Source organism: Balaenoptera musculus, chromosome 6, assembly GCF_009873245.2.
Source record: "Balaenoptera musculus isolate JJ_BM4_2016_0621 chromosome 6, mBalMus1.pri.v3, whole genome shotgun sequence".
Taxonomy (NCBI): domain Eukaryota; kingdom Metazoa; phylum Chordata; class Mammalia; order Artiodactyla; family Balaenopteridae; genus Balaenoptera; species Balaenoptera musculus.
The window spans coordinates 15,197,865-15,221,307 of NC_045790.1; the positions used below are offsets into that span (position 1 = coordinate 15,197,865).

Consider the following 23,443-nt stretch of genomic DNA (forward strand, 5'->3'; position numbering starts at 1 on the left):
CGTGCCCAGGGTAGCCAGAGGGTTAGTTCTATGTCCAGCCTCCCACCTTCCGGAGGTGTACCTAGAAGACGACGCCTTCCATTCAGAGCCTCTGTGTCAACACATCACGTGTTTCAACAACGCTGTGCCTATTTGCTTGCTGGCTCCCGTTCTTTGCCCCGCCCGGGTGACTCAACGCCGCCAAGAGTACAAAAGTCAGGACGGTCCACCCTCCCAAGAGTAAAGAGAGAGACAAGAGTGAGCCTCCGCACACCCCACGGGCGGCACGGACGATCCAGCGCCCCACGAAAGACACTGTTGCTTCCTGATGGCTCTGCCGTCTGTCACCCCGCGGCGGCTGGGACAGCGAGCGCCCCGCGACAGCACGGGGCAGCGGGGACAGAGCCCACCGGCCGCCTCGGGCTCCCGAGCAGGGCGCGCCCCCGGTCCCAGGCCTCGGCTCCGGGGGCCCTTGGCTCTTATCTTCGTCGTCCTGGGTGTCCTGCTGTCGGTGAGTCCCTGCCGCGGGTCCTGGCTCGGGGGAAGGATCGCCTGGTGGCCGGGAGGGGGGGGCAGAAGCGGGGCGGGGGGGGGCGGTGGTGGCGGGGGGCAGGCGGACATGGCTGGGTGCCTGGCCGGGTCACCTGCGGCCGCGGGTGTCCGAGCAGGATCAAAAGTGGGCAGAAGCGGGGGAAGGAGCAGAGTCATGGCCCGGCAGGACCGACCCGGGCCCAGAGGGAGAAGAGCTCGCGCTCCCCTTCCCGGTCCGCGGCCCGGCTGGCCTCCTGAGCGGTCCCAGCAGTGTATTCCAGGCACTGGAGGGGGCAGTGTCACGCTGGAAACTCCCTGGCAAGCTGCCTGGAGCGACAGAGAGATGGGCTGTCTTTTCTTTCTTTCTTTTTACTATTTTACACTTAGGCCTAAATTCTAAAACATACTCATGGCAAATTGTTTAAACAGCAGCCCACGAAGAAGGCTGCCTTCCACACGTTTTGTTCTGACCCTTGAGTTTCAGCAGGAAGCAGGTTCCCAGTTTCTTCTAGTCACATTGCCTGCGAGGCTGCGCTTAGATGACCATCGAGCAGCCAGGAACTGGAGCCGCCCCCTCCTTCCTTAGAGGTGGGAGAGGCAAACAGGAAAACCCATGGTGATGCACGTCCTAAAGACACTCCAAGTGGAAAGGCGCCGCCCCTGCATGTTCCAGTTTCCTTATATGTTAAAAAAAAAAAAAAAAAATTAAATGTGAAACCAACATTACAGGAGTCATGAAGTTTTAAATATTTTCATTTAACAAATTAATTCAGAGACGCAATAACATATTTATAATCACAAAATGATTACAGAATTAATTTTTTTAAAAATTAGTCTATACTAGATGAGACCCATGTTTAAGGCTGCTGCATGAATGACTCACTTTAGTACGGCGGGTGTGTTTCCAGGTGAATGTGAGAATACCTGTGTAGACGAGGTCAAAACATGATCTTGATGGTTTGGGGAATGTGAGACCTAGGCCTCTGACATCCCAAACTCCCGTTCTCATCCCTCCTCATGGCTTTTTTAAAAATGCATTTACAGTCATGATCACTTTTCTTATATTCTGAGTTAATAACCAATTCCGTTAGATGTCTTAGGTCAGTACATGCAGATTTATCCTATTCTTTTTAACAGCATAATATTTTATTGTATAGGTAAAGCAGATGTGGGTGAACCAGTTTATTTCGTTCTTGTCTTTCACGAATATCTTTTTAGATTATATCCTTGTTTGGTTTTTTTGTTTTGTTCTTTTTGCTAATTCCAACTGTACTGTAGTATATACCTTTGTATATGTCATACATGCACGTGTACCATCTACTGGGTAACTCCTTGGAAGTGAAATTGTTGTGTCACTGGGTTAGGTAATTTTATACTTTCATTATATATAATGGCAAACTGTCCTCAAAAAAAAGGCCGGACCATTTTTACTCACACCAGGAGTCCACAAGTGTGCCTGTTTCCCTGCACCCTTGCCACACTGAACTTTAATTCTTTGCTAGTCTAAGAAGTAAATATGGGGCACCACAGTGCTGTGGTTTTGATTCCTTGGTGCCAGTAGAGATTTTCAAGGATCCATGAGGTTTCTGAGACGGGGAGTGGATGATCAGGAGACCCCAGATCAGGCAGCAGGGGAGGGGGCAGGGGGACAGCAGTCCCAGCTCTGCACTTGAATGGTGTCACCCAGGGCCAGTTACTGCCCCCAGCCCTGCCTGTCATGAGCTGAGGCCCATGTGTTCGGGCTCTTGGAAGGATGACATGAGATGAGCTGCAGAGCTGAGCTTGGTCCTCACCCAGGTCCCCGTTCTGCACATGTGATGGGGCCCCATTTCTGTTGTAGGTCTTCTACCCCAGGTTTCTCTCTCTTTCAAAGTGGCAACTGTGAGGTTCAGAGGCTCGGAAGCTCAGTCAGGCCGTAGGAGTCTCGGGACTGCAGCTGGAGACTGCAGGCCTGCTCTGCTTCTCCCAGCTCTGGGACCCTGCGTACCCCTGCTTCCTGCTGTAAAATGGCAGGACGTGAACGTCTGCAGGGCCCTCTGGAAGCTGCTGAGAGCCGTGTGGGCGCTATGTGAGGCTGCGTGGGAGGACGAATCCCATCCTCAGAGCTGGTGTCGGTCATGCTGGTGCTGGGAGGGCCACAGGGCACGTGGTCTCCCACCCCGCAGCCCCGCATGTATTGGCACCGTGGTGTGGGCTCCCTGGGGTGGGGCAGGAGCTTCTGAAGCACAGGGTGGAGTGCTGTGCTGGGGGGGTCATGGAGGAACTCAGAGGAGCCCAGCGTCAGGTGGTGTCAGGGATGGCAGTTCAGGGCCTCAGGACTGGTGAGCCCAAATGCTCTCAACTTGGCATCTGTTTTTTTCCATTATTTCTCTCTCATTTTGAATAGTTTCTATTGCTTTCTCTCCAAGTTCATTGATTTTCTACACATCCTAACCTGCTCTTAATCCCATCCAGTATATTTTTTTCCTTTGTGTGTGTGTGTGTGTGTGTGTATTATCATGCTGTTTGTTTTGTTTGTTTGTTTGTTTTGTTTTTAAGACTTTATTCTTTTAGAGCAGTTTTAGAGTCAAAATAAAATCGAGACGAAGGTACATAGATTTCCCGTATACCCCCTGTCCCCACACATACATGGTCTCCTCCATTATCAACATACCGACCAGAGTGGTACATGTGTTATAATTGGTGAACCTACACTGACACATTCTAATCACCCAAAGTTCGTAGTTTACATTACGGTTCACTCTTGGCGTTGTAAGTTCCATGAGCTTGGATGGATGTATACCATTGTTACGGTATCATACACAGTATTTTCACTGCCCTAAAAATCCTCTGTGCTTTGCCTATTCATTCCTCCCTGGCCCCCAACCGCTGGAAACCACTGATCTTTTTACTGCCTCCATAGTTTTGCCTTTTCCAGAATGTCATGTCATTGGAATCATACAGTATGTAGCTTTTTCAGATTGGCTTCTTTCACTTAGTGATATGCATTTGAGGTTCCTCCATGTCTTTTCATGGCTTGATAGCTTATTTCTTTTCTGGCCTGAATAACAGTCCATTGTCTGGATGTACCACAGTTTATTTATCGATTCACCTACTGAAGGAAATCTTGGTTGTTTCCAAGTTTGGGCAATTGTGAAAAAAGCTGCTATAAACATCTGTGCTCATGTTTTTGTGTGGACATACATTTTCAAGTCATTTGGGTAAATACAAAGGAGCACAATTGCTGGATTATATGGTAAGAGTATGTTTAGTTTTGCAAGAAACCACACAACTATCTTCAAAGTGGCTCTGTCATTTGCATTTCTACCAGCAGTGATTGAGAATTCCTGTTGCTCCACCTCTTCATCAGCATTTGGTGTTGTCAGTGTCCAGGTTTTGGCCATTCTTATAGGTGTGTACAGCATCTCATTAGTGTTTTACTTTGTATTTCCGTGATGACATATGATGTGGATCAACTATCTGTATGCTTACTGGCCATCTGTATGTTTTCTTTGGTGAGGTATCTGTTAAGGTCTTTTGTCCATTTTTTAACAGAGTTGTTTGTTTTCTTATTGTTGAGTTTTTTTTAAGTTCTTTGTATATTTTGGAAAACAGTCCTTTTTAGATGTATCTTTTGCAAATACTTTCTCCCAGTCTGTTCCTTGACTTCTCATTCTTTTGATATTGTCTTTCTCAAAGCAGAATTTAATTGTAATGAAATCCAGCTTATCGGTTATTTCTTTCATGGATCATGCCTTTCGTAGTTGTATCTAGAAAGTCATCACCAGGGACTTCCCTGGTGGTCCAGTGGTTAAAAATCTGCCTTCCAATGTAGGGGACACATGTTCAATCCCTGGTCTGGGAACTAAGATCCCACTTGCCACAGGGCAACTAAGCCCATGTGCTCTAGAGCCCACGCACCACAACTACTGAGTATGCGTGCTCTAGAGCCCATGCGCCAAAATTAGAGGGAAGCCCGCATGCTGCAACAAAGAGCCTGTGCACCGCAACAAAACATCCCACGTGCCGCAACTAAGACCCAATGCAGCCAAATAAATAAATAAATATTTTTTTAAAAAAAAGTCATCACCAGAGCTAAGTTCATTTAGGTTTTTTCCTATGTTGTCTTCTAGGAGTTTTATAGTTTTGTGTTTTACATTTAGTTTTGCTAAGTTTGAGTTAATTGTGTAAAGGGTGTAAGTTCTGTCGACTTAAAAAATTCACAACCTGAAAGTTGAGAGTTATGTTTTATTCAGTGGGAATTTTTATTTTATTTATTTATTTATTTATTTTTGGCCGTGCCGCATGGCATGCAGGATCTTAGTTCCCTGACCAGGTATCAAACCCGCGCCCCCTGCAGTGAAAGCATGGAGTCTTAACCACTGGACCGCCAGGGAAGTCCCTCGGTGGGAATTTTTAGGACTTCAAGCCCGGGAGGCAGCATCTCAAGTAACCCTGAGAGAACTGCTCCGAGGAGGCGAAGGGGGAGCTAGGATATATAGGAGTTTGCAACAAAGGGCAGGTAGTCGGGAACATCAGAAGATTATTGTTGGCGCAGTGGTTGAGAATCTGCCTGCTAATGCAGGGGACACGGGTTCGAGCCCTGGTCTGGGAAGATCCCACATGCCGCGGAGCAACTAGGCCCGTGAGCCACAACTACTGAGCCTGCGTGTCTGGAGCCTGTGCTCCGCAACAAGAGAGGCCACGATAGTGAGAGGCCCGCGCACTGCGATGAAGAGTGGCCCCCGCTTGCCACAACTAGAGAAAGCCCTTGCACAGAAACGAAGACCCAACACAGCCAAAAATAAATTAATTAATTAATTAATAAAAAAAAAAGAAAAAAGAATTGTTCTCCCTTTAAAAAAAAAAATTATTGTTAATGAAAGAAAACCAGATATCCCAAGTTAAGGAATTTAGCACCTTTCTACGTATGGGAAGATGCAAGAGTCAGGTCTCACAGAAATCATTCCTTTAGTATGCACCTAACCTATCTGGGGCCAGAATCCTGTGTTTTCAAATCCTGAGTTTCCTCAGGGTTTTCACATCCTGAGCTCCCTCAGGCCGCAGTTGGCCACAGGTGAAGGCTGCTAGATGGCAGGTATTCTCTCCTTCCTGAGGTCTGTATCTAGATTTGTTTTTTGCATGTGGACATCTAGTTGTTCCAGTCCCAATCACTATATCTGTCATTACAGATTTGGTATTTCTAAAATTTCTAGAGGTTCCATTTGGTTTTTTGGGTTTTTTTTTTTTTTTGTATATATATATCATCCATCTCTCTCCTGATTGCGTTCATTTTCTTCTTTTATGTCCCTGAGTATATTTATAAGATTCAGATAGCTGTTTTATAGTCTTTGCGTATTAATTCAATGGTCTCTGTCACTTTCTACAATTTCTATTGATTGAATTTTTCCTACTTATGGTGATGTTTTCCTGCTTCATGCCTTGTCATTTTTTATTAAGTGATACAGATTGTGAATTTTGTTTTCTTATGTATTCATTTTTGTTGTGTTCTTTTAAAGAGGGCTGGGTATTGTTCCAGTCATAGTAAAGAAAATTGAATATCAGTTTGATCTTCCAATATTTGCTTTTAAGTTCGATGCCTGGGCTACACTTGCCTTATCGGGGCATTGAATTCATTAACTACAAAGGACTTAGTAGTTAACCTCTGATATCTCGGCAGCACCCCTATTATGCAGTCTGCCCACTCTGGTTAATGGGAGCATGAACAATGCCAGCCCCGGGCGAGCCTCGATGCCTGTCAGCCTGCTGATTTCCAGTGGTCTCTTCTCAGCCTGGGGTGGGTCCCTCCCGCGCGTGCACAGATCAGCGCTCACCCACACACTGGATGGGCCCCTCTGCACGTCTCCAGAGCTCTCTCTGGGCAGCTTTTCTTCTCCAGTTCTCGCCCTGCATTCAGCCTCCTGGAACTCCTCTCTGTCCCCTCAACAGAGGCCACGGGGCCCCTGTCGGATCCCTTCCTGAACTTCAGCCTGGAAACTGTCCTTAGGCAGGATGCTGAGGCCAACCCTAGGCTCACCTCCTTTGTGTCCTGGGGACGGTGCTGTATTTTTATTCTGACATATTTTCTTAATTTAACTCTTTATTTTAAAACACTCAAAATTACAGAAAACTTACATATATTGTACAAAACCCTTTATCCTGACCATCTGAAAACTAGATGCTAACGTGATGAACGTCATTCCTGAACACTTCGGTGTGTACTCCCTACAAACAGGGACATTCTCCCCCACAGCCACAATACAACCTTCAAATCAGAACATTAACATCGACACATTACTACTATCTAATTCGCGGACCTCATTCAAATTTCTCCAATTGCTCTTACGTCATTTATAGCTCAGAGATTGTGACACAAATTTCTGTGACTCTCTGGTATTTAATAGATCATTGACAGGTTCCACTAGGGACAGCTTGTCAGGCACCTTAAAATTTTTTAAAAAATTGTGGTAAAATATACATCACATAAAATTCACCATCTTAACCATTTTTCAGTGTATAGTTCACTAGCATTAACTATATTCTCATTGTTGTGCAACCAATCTCTAGAGCTATTTTCATTTTGCAAAACTGAAACTCTCTACTCGTTAAACAACAACGTCCAAATTCTCCCCTCTACCCAGACCCCGGCAATGGCTATTCTACTTTCTCTGTGAATTTGACTACTCTAGGGACCTCACGTAAGTGGAATCATACGGTATTTTTGTGATTGGCTTATTTCACTTAGCATAGTGTCCTCAGGTTCATCCGTGTTGTAGCATGTGCCAGAATTTCCTTATTTTTTAAGGTGAATACTATTCCATTTTATGTATATACCACATTGTTTATCCATTCATCCACTGATGGACATTTGGATTACTTCCATCTTTTGGCTATTGTGAATAATGGTGCTATGAACATGGGTGTACAAATATCCCTTTGAGACCTTGCTTTCAATTCCTTTGGGTATATACCCAGAGATGAAATTGCTAGATCATATAGTAATTTTATTTTTAATTTTTTGAGAAACCCCCAAATTTTATGGAAACTGTTTTCCATAGGGGCTGCATCATTTTACATTCCCACCAACAGTGCACAAGACTTCCAATTTCTCCACATCTTTGCCAACACTTGTAGTTTATGGGTTTCTTTTTTTCTTTCTTTCTTTTTTTTTTAAGAGTGGCCATCCTAATGGATGTGCAGTGGTACCTCATTGTGGTTTTGATTTGCATTTCCCTAATGATTCGTGATGTTGAGCATCTTTTCATGTGCTTATTGGCCACTTGTATATCTTCTTTGGAAAAACGTCTATTCAAATCTTTTACTTATATTTTAAAATGGTTGTTTATTATTATTATTGTTGTTGTTGTGTTGTAGGAGTTCTTTATATATTCTGGATATTAACGCCTTATCAGATATATGATTTTCAAACATTTCTCCCATTCTGTGGTTTGCCCTTTCACTCTGTTAATTGCGTTTTTTTGATGCACAGAAGTTTTAAATTTTGATGTTAGCACAATTTATCTATTTTTTTCATGTTGCCTGTGCTTTTGGTGTCATATCCAAGAAGTCATTTCCAAATCCCAGTTCATGAAGAACTGCCCCTATATTTTCTCCTAAGTGTTTTATAGCTTTAACTCTTATGTTTCTATCTTTGATCCATTTTGAGTTAATTTTTGTATATGGTGTAAAGTAAGGGTCCAAGTTCATATTTTTGCATATGGATATCCAGTTTTCCCAAGATTGTCCTTTCTCCGTTAAATGATTTTGGTACTCCTTGTCAAGTCATTTGACCATATATGCAACAGTCTATTTCTGGGCTATCTGTTCTATTCTATTGGTCTAGATGTCTGAGGCACCTTTTTAACCCAGAAATTCATTATTTAATCAACATTTGGTGAACAAAAAATTATTTAATGTTTGATTCTGTATCCTGATTTTTTTAAGTTTGCATATTATATAACCCTCATTCATAAATGTGTGTGTGTACGTAAGAGAAAGAGAATATTCACACATATGGTGAAATAGTGGAACTAAATGAGACAAAACATTAATGGATGCTATTTCTAAGATGAGGGGATCATATATAGTTTTTGTATTCTTATAAAAATTTTACCTGCTAATATTTTCTAGAATAAACATGTTTTCTTCTATAAGAGAAAAGGATAAAGAAGAGTTTTTCAAGTGTATGTTACTTGGCTAGGCCCAAATCATGAAAGTTCAAACATAAATACTGAAGAATATTTAAGAGTTTGGAGCTGGGAGAAAGGTGTAAGTTCTGCTTAGTTTTGGAGGTGAGGTGAAAGGAATGTGGAATGGATTCTGGGAGGGGTGAGAGTCTGGAAGCCACTCATGCCTGTCCCTGTTTTGTCCCTATAGGTCACAGCTGCCTCAACCATGCCCACAGGGAAGGACGGAGTTCACCAGCAATTAACTGCCCCACAGGGATGGAGGCGCAGCTTCTGGGAGTTGTGTCCACCAGGTACATTCTAAGACTGATCTCCAACCCTTACCCGACCCTTGTCTCCCTTATCTTCATGTCCTTCTGGTCTTCTGATTCCTGCGGTTCCTGGTTCTTATTCCGCAGGCATTTACTGGAAGTCTTCCATGTGCCAGGCGCTGTGCCAGTGGAGGGCACGAGGCCCCCGCCCTCCTGGAACCCTCCTCCTAGGATGGTACCCAGACAGATGGACAAACATGACAGTCAGAGAGATGAGCTAGGAACTGTGAGGTTAATTGAATGATGGGTGGGACAGAGTCGGGGTTGGTGAGGCCTCCTGGGGTTGGTGACTTTGGTGCAGAGAGCCAGGTAGAGTGCTCCTGAGGGGGCCCCCCGGAACTGTCACCCCAGGGGGCAGGGCTGGGCTTGTTTGAGCAAAGCTAGGGGGCAGCTGGGGTGAGTGGAGGGTGGAGAGGTCAACAGGACAGGTGGGAGGAGATCACACGGGGTCCTGGACACCGTGGAGGGAGCATGGGTTTTATTTTGTTAGTAAGGGACATCTCCAAAAAGTTTTAAGCAAAAGACTGAAGGAATCAGGTTTGTTTTAGGCAGAGGACCAATGGGATAAGAGCACACTCTTGCATTGAAAGGGGGCAAGACCAGAAACAGGTGGAGAGCCTTCCAGGGCATGTCTGTGAAGTGCATCCCTGGTTCTTCTACCTGGTGTGATATCTGTGTTCCATGTGGTTCTATGAGCCACAGGAAAACAGCAGGAACCATGCCTGGCAGGGTGGTTGACTGGGGTTTTTGTTTTGCACGTGTTTCCTTTACCCCAAGAAGGAAAGTGAGTTAGAAATTGATTTTCTGCACAAGGGCTTCCAGAGTTGGCAAGAGTAGCACTGAGGGGTGCTTAAAAATCCTTTAAGACTGTGTATTTCCATGAGCATCATAAGAAAGACTCTTGTGCCTTTCCATTCGATGTTCAGTGTGGGCTTGTCAAAGTGTCAGGATGTGGAGAGGGAAGAGCTTAGCCCCAACCAAACACACAAACGAAACTAAATGCACAAAGGCTTCCAGCACCTGTTGCTGTGGTCCGGGGTCAAGATGGGTGGGCTTGAATATGGTGGTGAACAGAGCCATGGGCAGATTAGGAAGGATGAGGGATATACTGAGATAATTCTTTCTCTTTATAAAATTGTAAGAGAAATTTCTCATATATATTTGCAGTAGTTTTGTGATTTTCTATTTTATAATTAAGTCATTGATTCACCCAGATTTTATTTTCTTATAAGAAGAGAGTAAGAAAGACATTTCATTGTTTTCCAGTAGTCTTCTTAGTTGCCCCAGCACCATTATTAAATAATCACATTTTTATCATTGATATAAATTGTCATCATGATAATACATTATTAAGTTTTCTGTAAGGTAGGGTTTTTAGAGTATATTCAATATTGATAAAAATAAATCAGGGGACTCACGGACAACATGTAGAAGAATTATGGTTTTTGTTTTTCTGTCCGCATTCTGACCATCTCTACCTTTTAATTGGAGAGTTTAAATTATTTACATTTAACACTATTACTGATAAGGTAAAACTTACTTCTGCTCTTAGGTATTTAATTCTTTATGTCTTATGTATTTTGTTCCTCAATTTCTCCATGACTGCCTTTTAAAAAATTTGGTTTATTTTTTTAGTACTATTTCAATTCCCTTCTTCTTTCCTTTTCTGTGTATTTTTTAGTTATTTTCTTAGTGGTTACCATGGAGATTAGAATTACCATCTTAAACTGATAAAAATCTAGTTTTTATAATGCTGATAACATTTCAATGGAATCCAAACACTGTGCTCCTATACATCTCCATCTCTGCTCTTATATATTGTCTTCAGAGATCACATCTTTGTACATTGTGCGCCCATTAACAGGGATCTTCTGGAGATGTGTATTGGTGTCAAGTTGACAAGGGGTGGGCTTGTCTAAATGGTTAATTTGATGTGTCAACTTATTTAGGTCACGGTACCCAGATAATTGGTCAAATACTTTCTAATGTTTCTGTGAAGGTAGTTTTTTAGATAAGATAACATTTAAATCAGTAGACTTTGAGTGAAGCATATTACCCTCCTTAATGTGGGTGAGCTTCATCCAATCCGTTGAAAGTCTTAATAGAAAAAGATTCACCTTTCTGGAGGAAGAGGGAATTCTGACAGTAGAGTGCCTTCAGAATCAAACTGCAACTCTTCCCTGTCTGCCTACCCTGTGTGAACCAGTTCCTTAAAATATCTTTTTCTTTCTATACACACACGAACACACACACACACACACACACACATACACACACACACACACTCCGTTTCTCTCTATTGGTTCTATTTCTCTGGAAAACAAATAGAAAAATTTTAAAGATTTAAAATCTTTTTGACCATACTCAATCTTCAAATAGAGACAACAACAAGGTCATAGTTCTAACATGATCCAACACTGCTGCATACATCTGAAAACACACCTATATTTTCTTTAGAAGAGGATGCAATGTCCTTGGGTGACTTTTACTCTTCTCCGTGATATCTCATAACTTAAATACTATGATGTAAGTTAACAATACTTAAATACTATGATATAAAGTCAATATATCTTATGTTATATGATAAGGGAATAAGAGAGGAAAGAAAGCAAAGATATTTGCTTAACATATATAAATACAAGAGCACAAGCATAACATAATAAAGAAGACATTTATAACAATTACAGCCCTTGTTTCCATAACTGGTCATGCAGTCATAGCTGGTATTTAAACCATCTTCTACTACCCATTCCATTTTCCCTGCCCTCAGCAAGCATCTTAGCTGATCATGGCTCTATGCATGTTAGAGTGAGCCAAGCCTTCATTCCTGAGGGGTCTAAGGCATTAGTCCTGCCTGAATCGAATTGTTATAGATTTCCATTGACTTTAATCACAACGCACGGTAATTCTAAGAAACACCCTAAGGGATCTTTTGGATTCTAGACATGATCTTCCTTACCTTCATTGTGTAGTAGTAGTTCAATTTCCCCTTGGCAGTCAGGGTCAGCACAGTAACTTCTTTGCCTGCTAATTCAGAGACATGAAAAGCCCTACGTGGCTGGGTGGCATTCTTAACTGCCAGTTCAATTGAATCATCGTTGTGTCTTCTGGTGGAAACATTCCTCCCTTTAGAACTAAACCTCTAGGCCAGCAGAGCATAAAGTCATGGGAACAAGAAGCAAAATTTTGGCGAGTGTATAGTTAGAGGTAATAGTGAGTAGTAACACTCCCATTTCCACTCCTTGGTTCCTGGATCCATAAATGCTGGCCATGGAAGAAAATATTATACATTGGATGCTGATTCAGAACGTATACGGCCTTATGGAAAACCTTCTCCCAATCTTACAAGGTATTGCCATCTAGCTGGCATTGTAACTGAGTCTTCGAAAGGTCATTCCACCATTCTATCAAGCCAGATGATTCAAGATGGTGGAGAGCATGATAAGACCATGGAATTCCTTGAGAATGGAAGGAATTCCATTCCATTCCATGGTAATTCCATTGCTGCACTTCACTTACTGTCAAGTGAGTTCCTTGGTCAGATCAATGGTGCGAGGCATACCACAGCGGTGGATAGGTATTCTGTAAGTCCATGGATGGTAGTTTTGGCAGAAGCATTGCATGTAGGAAAGGTAAATTCATCTTCAGAGTGTCTATTCCAGTAGGAACAAAATGTTGCCCCTTTTCATGATGGAAGTAGTCCAGTGTAATCAACCTGCACAGCATTCTCTTGTTCTGGACACCGCTCAAAATTAGCAGCTTTTTGGGTCACTCAGTAATAGGCTGGAATAACACAACAAAATGAGGAATATGTCACCTCTGAAACCGAAAGAAGCCCATTAAATGTTGTACCTCTTTATCGGTTGTAGGGGGAGCCAGAGGGAACATTTATATATGTTACCTTAGAAAGGATATCTCAACATGCCCCACACCACAGGACCCCTAGACATTTCAATGAGGCAGGAGGCCCCTGAATCTTTGTTGGATTTCTTTCCCACTCTTTAATATACAAATATCTTAACAGAGTACTTACTACTCCTTGCTCACTAGGTCCAATCAGCATAACATTATCGATGTAATGAACCAGTGTGATGTTGTGTATAAGGGAAAGGACATCAAGACCTTGTGAACTATATTATGACACAGGACTGGAGGGCTGATGTACCTCTGAGGCAGGACAGTGTAGGTATATTGCTGGACTTGCTGGTTGGTGGTCTTTACTAACAAATATGAAGAAAAAAGCATTTGTCAGATCAATGGCTGCATACCAGGTACCAGAGGATGTGTTAATTTGCTTTCACAATGAAACCACATCTGGTGCTGCAGTTGCGATGGTTGAGCTTACAATAATCCACTGTCATTCTCCAAGATCCATCTGTCTTCTTCACAGGCCAGATAGACAAAATGGATGGGGATGCATCCTTCAAGTCCTGGATGGTGGCACTGATTTCTGCAGTCTCTCCAGAAATGCAGTATTGCTTTTGGTTTACCATTTTTCTAGGTAGAGGCAGTTCTAGTGGCTTCCACTTGGTCTTTCCCACCTAATAACCCTCATTCTACATCTCAGGAAACTAATATAAGGATTCTGCCAGTTGCTGAGTATGTCTCTTCCAATTATGCATTTCAGAACTGGAGAAATCATGGCATGATGTATTTGGGGGCCCACTGGACCCACTGTGAGATGGACCTGAGCTAAAACTCCATTGTTCACCAGACCTTCATAAGCCCCTATTCTGACTTGTGGACCATGGTGATGGTTTGGGTCTTCTGGAATTGGTGTCAGTTCAAAGCCAGTGTCCAGTGATCTCTGAAAGGTCTGATTATTTCCTTTTCCCCAAAGCACAGTCAGTCTGGTAAAAGACTGTAGGTCCCTTTGGGGAAAGCTCAGAGAAAGATTAACAATATAAACTTTTGGCAGTATACCAGGGTTTTTCCTCAAGGGTACCCAGATTCTCCTTCATTTGAAGAGTTCTAGGTCTGTAAAGAGGATGGGAATTGATTGAGGGGACATGACTCTGTTTTTATGATTCAAGTTAGACTTTTGATCACTTGACCTAGAATTTTTCTACTTATACATATCATGTACAAATTTAGTAGACTTTTCTATATATTTCAGTTCTAGGAACGCCATAATCAACTTGCCAATGTCATAGGTTTCTGTGAGTAAGACTATTCTGAGCACTACTTTGACTCTGCTGTCCATTAAATAACCACACCCACCTTACGTTTGGCCATTGAGTGCCACCACTTGGCCCCTGCCACCTTGGCATCCAATTACCCTCATTATATTTAGATTTCCCAGTTCAGTAGCCGCAGTTCCCACAGTACTTTCTGGTCTACAGAGAAGAGCAATCACAGAGCTCTTCAAGGATGCTAGGGATCCTTCACAAATTTATTTCCCAGAGTACTAGTGAAAGACGTGTCCTCTGGACCATCCCAGAGTGTGTGAGCAGGTCTTAAATGTCAAACCCACTCTAACATTCCAATTTCTTTGAGTCTTTCCCTTCCTCTGTAGTATAGGAAGGCAGGTCTGGCATTTCAACTTCATTTACTGTGAGCTACTTTTTAGTCAATGTTTCAGCCAGCCAACAAACTGACCAAACAAACAAACAATTAGAGCCCTTTGTAACTCCCAAATTGCAACATTAGTTGACCCATATCAATAAATGTGGCCGAATCCAACTTTATGTTCTTTCTACCATTATTCCACAACCTTAATATCCATCCCACACATATTCCCGAGATTCTGTTTAAATTGGAAAAATCAAGCAGCTCTTTTGGCGTGTACTGAACAATTTGTATTGTGATTCAGCCACTAGATACTGGGTTTGGTTTTCAGCACACTCACCTCTGCAGTTACAGGAAACAAGTGTCTCTTTCAGGGCAGACATAGAAGCTGTCATGTCATTTATGCAGTGCTTAAGCTGGGAATTAAAATCCTTGAGCTCATTGTTTTCTACCCCCATTTTGTCCAGCAAAATTAAAAGCAGGCAGCCAATCTCATTTTGTTCATTAGTTTTATAACAATGTTCAAAGGAATCAGCAACAAAAACAAAAAAAAGACAAGTGGAACTACATAAAACTCTAAAACTGTGCATCATAAGAAACAATCAACAGAGTGAAAAGACAGCCTACTGAATGGGAGAAAATATTTGCAAGTTGTATATCTGATAAGGGGTTAATATCCAGGGTATATAAGGAACTTTTACCACTCAACAACAACAACAAAGATAACCTAATTTAAAAATGGGCAAAGTTCTTGGATAGACAATTCTCCAAAGAAGACAAAAAAAATGGTTAATGAACATATGAAAAGATGCTCAACTTCACTAATCATAAGAGAAATGCAAATCAAAACCACAATGAGATATCACTTTACATCCATTAGGATAGCCACTATCAAAAGAACAGAAAATGACAAGTGTTGGTGAGGATGTGGAAGGACTGGAGCCCTTGTGCACTATTGGTAGGAATGTAAAATGATGCAGTCATTATGGAAAACAGTATGAAGACTCCTAAAGAAAGATTAAAATAGAATCACCATATGATCCACCATTTCCACTTCTGGGAATATGCCCAAAAGAATTGAAAGCAGGATCTCAAACAGATATTTGCATACTCCTTCATATATGAGCTGCATTATTCACAATAGCCAAGAGGTGAGAGCAACCCAAATGTTCACCAACAGTTGAATGGATAAAGAAAATGTGTTATATACATACAATGGAATATTATGTAGCCTTGAAAAGGAGGGAAATCCTGTCACATGCTACAACAAATAGCCAGTCACAAAAGGACAAATACTGTACGGTTCCACTCAGAGAAAGTATTTAAAGTACTCAAAATCATAGAAACAGAAAGTAGGAAGATGATCGCCAAGGGCCGGGGAGAGTGGGGGGGGGGGGAATTACCGTTTTTTAGTTATAAAGGTAGTACACATAAGAGAAGGTCGTAAAAGGGTATTCATCAAAAACTCTTTATAGTGTTAACCTCTAAGACTTTGTAAAGGGGAGAAATTGCAATTTTACTTCTGAATTTTAATTTTTGTTTTACAGTAGGTTCTTGTTGGTTATCTATTTTAAATATAGCAGTGTGTACATGTCAATCCCAAATTCCCAGTCTATCCCTCCCCCCCTGCACCCTTCCCCCCAGTAACCATAAGTTCATTTTCTAAGTCTGTGAGTCTGTTTCTGTTTTGTAAATAAGTTCATTTGTATCACTTTTTTTTTAAGATTCTGCATATAAGCAATATCATATGATATTTGTCTTTCTCTGTCTGACTTACTTCACTTAGTATGATAATCTCCAGGTCCATCCGCATTGCTGCAGATGTCACTATTTTGTTCCTTTTCATGGCTGGGTAATACTCCATTGTATATATTTACCACATCTTCTTTACCCATTCATGTGTTTTTGGACATTTAGGTTGCTTCCGTGTCTTGGCTATTGTAAACAGTGCTGCAATGAACATTGGAGTGAATGTATCCTTTCAAACCATGTTTTTCTCCAGATATATGCCCAGGAGTGGGATCGCTGGATCATACAGTAGCTCTATTTTTAGTTTTTTTAAGGAACCTCCATACTGTTCTCCATAGTGTCTGTACCAATTTACATTCCCACCAACAGTACAGAAGGATTCCTTTTTCTCCACACCCTCTCCAGCATTTATTGTTTGTAGATTTTTTAATGATGGCCATTCTTACTGGTGTGAGGTGATATCTCATTGTTTTTATTTGCATGTCTCTAATAATTAGCTATGTTGAGCATCTTTTCATGTGCCTTTAAGAGACCTTGTCTCTTATTTGATTAGAAGATCCAGGGGTGATATTTTGCATATCTCTATTGTGACATCAATCCATGGACTATCCGTGCACTCCTTTTTCTTAATTTAAATTTTATTGAAGTATAGTTGAATTATAATGTGTTAATTACAGCTGTATGGCAAGTGGCTCAGTTATACATATATATACATTCTTTTTCATATTGTTTTCCATTATATTTTATCACCGGATATTGAATATACTTCCCTGTGCCATACAATAGGACATTATTGTTTATCCATTCTATATATACCAGTTTGTATCTGCTATTCCCAAACTCCCAATCCAACCCTCTCCCACTCCCCTCCCCCTTGGCCATGCACTCTTTATTATAGGAAATAAAGGCATCAGTGTGTTTAAATCTAAGCAGATTAGAGAACCAATTCTAACCCATCATCCTTAAGATTCTGTTCTGCTAGAATCGCTCTCAGTACCAAAAATTTGTTTTAGTAAGAATTATCCAGAGAAAAAGAACCAATAGAGAGTGTATGTATAGATAGAGAACTATTTTCAAGAATTGCTCATGCAGTTGTGGAAGCTGGCAAGTCCAAAATCCAGAAATCGGCTAGCAGTCTGCTGAATATAGAACTTCATGGTTGACAAGTTGTTTTTTGTTTTTGTTTTTTTTTCCTTCAGCACTTTATATTTGTCCCTCCACTGCCTTCTGGCCTCCATTATTTCTGATGAGAAATCAGCTAATACCTTATTGAGAATCCCTTGTCCTTGTATGTGATGAATCATGTCTTACGTGCTGGGTTTGTGTTTTTTTTACTTTTTTCGATACTACTTCCCCAGGTTGGGAGTGGGGAATTTGCATGCCTGCTGCTTTCCTTGCCTCCCTCTCTGGATTCAAACCCTGATCCCCCATCACCCATGGTCACCACTGTCCAGGCAGCTACTACCATCGAAAGTTGATAGGGCAGACTTTTGAATGGGTCATGGCCCCCATGGGGCCTGCAATGGGCTGATGTTACCTAGAGTCACCGAAGCCGGCAGCACCGCCCTCACTGGGGCTAGTGGGGAGGCTGACCAAGTTGCTTTTGAGCTGATAAATGCATGCACCACCCCCAAGGGGGTCAGCACTCATTGGTATGTATTAGCTTTAGAATTACCACAGTTATCCAAGTAGGAGAGGAACGAGGGACCAAAGGAAAAATATATATATTTATATATATTATATCAAAAAATATATCCTAGTTTGATATAGTCCCATTTGTTTATGCTTTTGTTTCCCTTGCCTGAGGAGATGTATCCAAAAAAATATTGCTAAGACTGATGTCAAAGAGTGAACTCCTGATGCTTTCTTCTGAAGGTTTTGTGGTTTCAGGTGTTACATTAAAGTCTTTAAACCATTTTGAATTTAAATTTTTATATGGTGTGAGAAGGTAGTCCAGTTTATATGTAGCCTTACAGTTTTCCCAACACCATTTATTGAAGAGGCGTGTTTGTTCCTATTGTATATTCTTGCCTCTTTTGTCATAGATTAATTGTCTATATAAGTGTGGGTTTATTTTTGGACTCTCTGTTTTATTCCATTGATCTATGTGTCTGTTTTTGTGCCAGTACCATACTGTTTTGATGGCTGTAGCTTTGTAGTGTAGTTTGAAATCAGGGAGTGTGATACCTCCAGCTTTGTTCTTTCTCAAAATTGTTTTGGCTATTTAGGGACTTTTGTGTTTCATTAAAAATTTTAGAATTATTTTTTCTATTTCTGTGAAAAATGTCACTGGTGTTTTGATAGGAATTGCATTGAATCTGTAGATTTCCTCAGGTAGTGTTGTCATTTTAACAATATTAATTCTTCCAACATATGACCATGGTATACCTTTCCATCTCTTTGTGTTGACTTCAGTTTCTTTCATCAGTGTCTTAGTTTTCCAAGTACATTTCATTTACCTCCTTACTTAGATTTATTCCTAGTTATTTTATTCTTTTTGATGCAATAGTAAATGGGATTGTTTTGTAATTTCTATTTCTGATAGTTCATTGATAGTGTATAGAAACAACAGATTTCTCTATATTAATTGTGTATCCTGCAACTTTACAGAATTCATTGATGAGCTCTAGTAGTTTTTTGGTGATGTCTTCAGAATTTTCTATGTATAATATCATGTCATCGGCAAACAGTGACAGTTTTGCTTCTTCTCTTCCAATTTGGATGCCTTTTATTTCTTTTTCTTGTCTGATTGCTATGGCTAGAACTTCCAGTAGTACGTTGAATAAAAGGGGCAAGAGTGGGCATCTTTTTCTTGTTCCTGATCTTAGAGGAAATGCTTTCAGCTTTTCACCATTGAGTATGATGGTAGTTGTGGGCTTGTCGTATATGGCCTTTATAATATTGAGGTGTGTACCCTCTATATCCACTTTGTTGAGAGTTTTTATCATATATGGATGTTGAATTGTGTCAAAAGCTTTTTCTGCCTCGATTGAGATGGTTTTTATTCTTCAGTTTGCTAATGTGGTGTATTACGTCATGTATTGAACCATCTTTGCATCCTTGGGATAAATCTCAATTGATCATGGTGTATGATCCTTTGAATGTATTGTTGGATTTGGTTTGCTTATATTTTACCGAGGATTTTTGCATCTATGTTCATCAGTGATATTGGACTGTAATTTTTCCCATACATTTGTCTGGTTTTTGTATCAGGGTGATGCTGGCCTCACAGTACGAGTTCAGAAGTATTTCTTCCTCTGCAATTTTTTGGAATAGTTTGAGAAGGATGAGTGTTAACTCTTCTCTAAATGTTTGGTAGAATTCCCCTGTGAAGCTATCTGGTCCTGGAATTTTGTTTGTTGGAATTTTTAAATTATTGATTTAATTTCATTACTGGTAATTGGTCTCTTCAAAATTTCTATTTCTGTCTGATTCAGTCTTGAGAGATTGGACATTTCTAGGATTTTTTCTATTTTTTTAGAGGTTTTTCTATTTTATTGCTGTATAATTGTTTGTTGTAATCTCTTATGATCTTTTGTATTTCTGTGGTGTCAGTTGTACCTTTTCCTTTTTCATTCCTGATTTTATAGATTTGGGCCCTTTCTCTTTTTTTCTTAATGCGTTTGGCTAAAGGTTTATCAATTTTGTTTATCTTTTCAAAGAACCAGCTCTTAGTTTCATTGATTTTTTTCTATTGTTTTTAAAATCTCTATTACATTTATTTCTGATCTGATCTTCATGATTTCTTTCCTTCTACTAACTTTGGGTTTTGTTTGTTCTTTTTCTACCTCCTTTAGGTGTAAGGTTAGATTATTTGAGATTTTTCTTGTTTCCTGAGGTGAGATTGAAATGCTATAAACTTCCCTCTTAGAACTGCTTTTGCTGCATCCCATACATTTTGGGTCATTGTGTTTTCATTTTCATTTGTCTCCAGGTATTTTTTAATTTCCTCTTTGATTTCTTCAGTGATCTGTTGCTTGCTGAGTATTGTATTATTTATCCTCACTTTGTTTGTGTTTTTTGCAGTTTTTTTTCTTGTAGCTGATTTCTGGTCTCATAGCATTGTGATAGGAAAGGGTGATTGATAAAATGTCAATTTTCTTAAATTTACCAAGACTTGTTTTGTGGCTAGCATGTGATCTATCCTGGAGAATGTTCCATGTGCACTTGAAAAGAATGTGTACTCTGTTGCTTTTGGATGGAATGTTCTATATATATATATATATTAGATGGGATCTAATGTATCATTTAAGGTCAGTGTTTCCTTATTGATTTTGTGTCTGGATGATCTGTCCATTGATGTAAGTGGGGTGTTAAAATCCCCTACTAAATTTGTTACTGCCATTTTCTCCTTTTGTGTCTGTTAATATTTGCCTTATATATTTAGATGCTCCTATGTTGAGTGCATATATATTTATAATTGTTATATCATCCTCTTGGATTGATCCTTTGATCATTATATAATGTCCTTCTTTGTCTCTTATAACAGTCTTTGTTTTAAAGCCTATTTTGTCTGATATTAATATTGCTACCCTGGCTTTCTTTTCTTTTCCATTTGCATGGAATACCTTTTCTCAGCCCCTCACTTTCAGTGTGAATGTCTTTAGTGCTGAAGTGAGTCTCTTGTAAGCAGCAGATTGGAGCATTTAGTCCATTTACATTTAAAGTACTTACCAATAGATATGTATGCATTGACATTTTGTTAATTGTTTTGGGGTTGTTTTGTAGTTTTTTGTTCCTTTTTTCTTCTTTTCCTCTCTTCCCTGTGATTTGATGACTATCTTCAGTGTTTTGTTTGGATTACTTTCCCTTTGTGTGTGTATCTAACACAAATCTTTGAAATATGGTTACCATGAGGCTTATATATAGCAATCTGTGTGTGTGTTTGTGTGTGTGTGTGTGTGTATGATTAAGTTGCTGCTCTCTTAAATTTGAACACAGTTTAACAACAGTGCAACTGTATTTTTACTCCCCAACCCCCAATCTTTACTTTTTTTGACATCATATTTTACATCTTTTTGTTTTGTGTATCTCTTAACTACTTATGGTGGATATAGATGATTTTACTTCTTTTGTCTTTTAGCCTTCCTACTGGTTTTATAAGTAGATTTACAACCTTTACTGTATATTTGCCTTTACCAATTAGCTTTTTACTTTCATAACTTTCCTGTTTCTAGTTGTGGTCTTTTCTATTATGCTGAGAGAAGTCCCATTAACATTTCTTGTAAAACTGGTTTGGAGGTGCTGAAGTCATTTAACTTTTGCTTGTCTGTAAAACTTTTGATATCTCCTTCAAATCTGAATGATAGCCTTGACAAGTAGAGTTTTCTTCATTGTAGTTTTTTTCCCCTTTATCACTTTAAATGTATTGTGCCACTCCTTTCTGCCCTACAGAGTTTCTGCTGAAGAGTCAGTTGATGGTCTTATGGGAGTTCCCTTGTGTGTAACTTGTTGCTTTTCCCTTGCTGCTTTTAATGTTCTCTATCTTTAATTTTTGCCATTTTAATTTCAGTGTGTCTTGGTGTGGTTCTCTTTGCATTTATCCTGTTTGGGACCCTCTGTGCTTCCTGAACCAGGATGTCTGTTTCCTTTCCCAGGTTAGGGAAATTTTCAGCTATTATGACTTCAAATATGTTCTCTGTACCTTTTCCTCTTTCTATTCTCCTTCTGAGACCCCTATAATGTGAATTTAGTATACTTGACGTTGTCCAAGGTTTCTTAAAATGTCCTGTATTTTTAAATTCTTTTCTATTTTTTGTGCAACTTGAGTGATTTCTACTACTCTGTCTTCCAGTTCACTGATCCATTCCTCTGTATCATCTAATCTATTGTTGATTCCTTCTAATATATTTTTTATTTCAGTTATTATATTCTTCAGCTCTGTTTGGTTCTTCTTTATATTTTCTAACTCTTTGTTAAATCTCACTGTGTCCATTCATTCTTCTCCCGAGTTCTTTTACCATCTTTGTGATCATTACCTTGAACTCTTTATTGGGTAGGTTGCTTATCTCTATTTTCACTTAATTATTCTGGGGTTTTATCTTGGTCCTTCACTTGGAACATATTCCTCAGTCACCTCATTTTACTAATTCGCTGTTTTTATTTCTATATATTTGTATGTTGGTTACATTTCCCAATCTTGGAGAAGATTTTGTAGGAGATGTCCTATGTCCCAGCAGCACACTCTCCTTTCATCACTGGAGCTACATGCTCTAGGGGTGCCCCCATGTGTGCTGTGTGGGCCCTTCTGTTGTGGCAGGCTGACTACTATGGGTGGGCTGCTAGTCCCTGCCTAATGTGGTGTCTGCTTGCCACTGGTGGGCAGGGCTGGGACACAAGGTGGCTGGCTGTGGAGCCCCAGGAAGTCCAGGGCTAGTTCTGGCCCACTGGTGGTTGGAGCAAGGTCCCAGGGTGGCTGGTTGTGGGACCAGGGGTCCCAGAGTTAGTGTCACTTGCTGAGAAGTGGGACCAGTTCCTGACATGGCTAGCTACAGCGTCTGGGGTGTCCCAAAGCTGGTGTCAGCCCACTGGTGAGTGGGGCTGGATCCCAGAGAGTGTGGCTGAGGGGCCTAAGATGTCTCAGAGCTGATGTCAGCCTGCTGGTGGGCAGGGCTGGGGCCCAGGTGTTCACAGGGCTAGTGCCAGCCCACTGATGGGCAGAGGTCATTCCTGGGGCCTTTGGCTGCAGGTTCTCATTCCTTGCTAGACTCAATTCTAGCTACCCTCTTGAAAAACTGATCCAGTGATGTCTGGGTAGTAGCTTTTTTTTTTTTCTCATCAGAGGTGACACAGTAGTGCTGGATTGCACTCTGAATGGCTGCTGCAGCCTTTGTGTACCAATCTACGTTCAGATCCTGTGCCTCAAAAACTAACAGTGAATCCTCAAATAAAGAAAATCCCCTTGCCATTTCCTGCATCATGAAACTCTTTGGTTCTTCAGTTACTTCTTCTTCCTCTTGTTGCTCCACTCTCTCAATTATTTTCACTTTTCTTTCCATCATTATCGCTTGGCACTTCTTATTACCAGATACATCACTGCTGCTTTTACGCTTGCTTCCGGACATCCTGGGCTTGAAATAAAGATACTGTACTACTGTATTCTATACAGTACTGTACAATAAAGTACACAAAAGCACAACCACTTGTAGAGGATGCACGCACATGACAATGTATGCCAAACACGTGAACTTACTTATGTGA

General features: G+C 40.7%; 1 protein-coding gene across 3 annotated transcripts in view; it reads left to right on the top strand.

The window, feature by feature from the left end:
* The first annotated feature begins 227 nt into the window (after positions 1 to 227).
* Positions 228 to 23,443, top strand: part of LOC118897348 (tumor necrosis factor receptor superfamily member 10A-like) — a 41,385-nt gene continuing 18,169 nt past the window's right edge. For all 3 annotated transcript variants that reach the window (XM_036856477.1, XM_036856475.1, XM_036856476.1), the window contains exons 1-2: positions 228 to 490; positions 8,866 to 8,968. In XM_036856477.1, the coding sequence (XP_036712372.1) occupies positions 308 to 490; positions 8,866 to 8,968 (286 nt within the window). In that variant the 5' untranslated portion in view covers positions 228 to 307. The remainder of the gene's footprint in view (positions 491 to 8,865; positions 8,969 to 23,443) is intronic.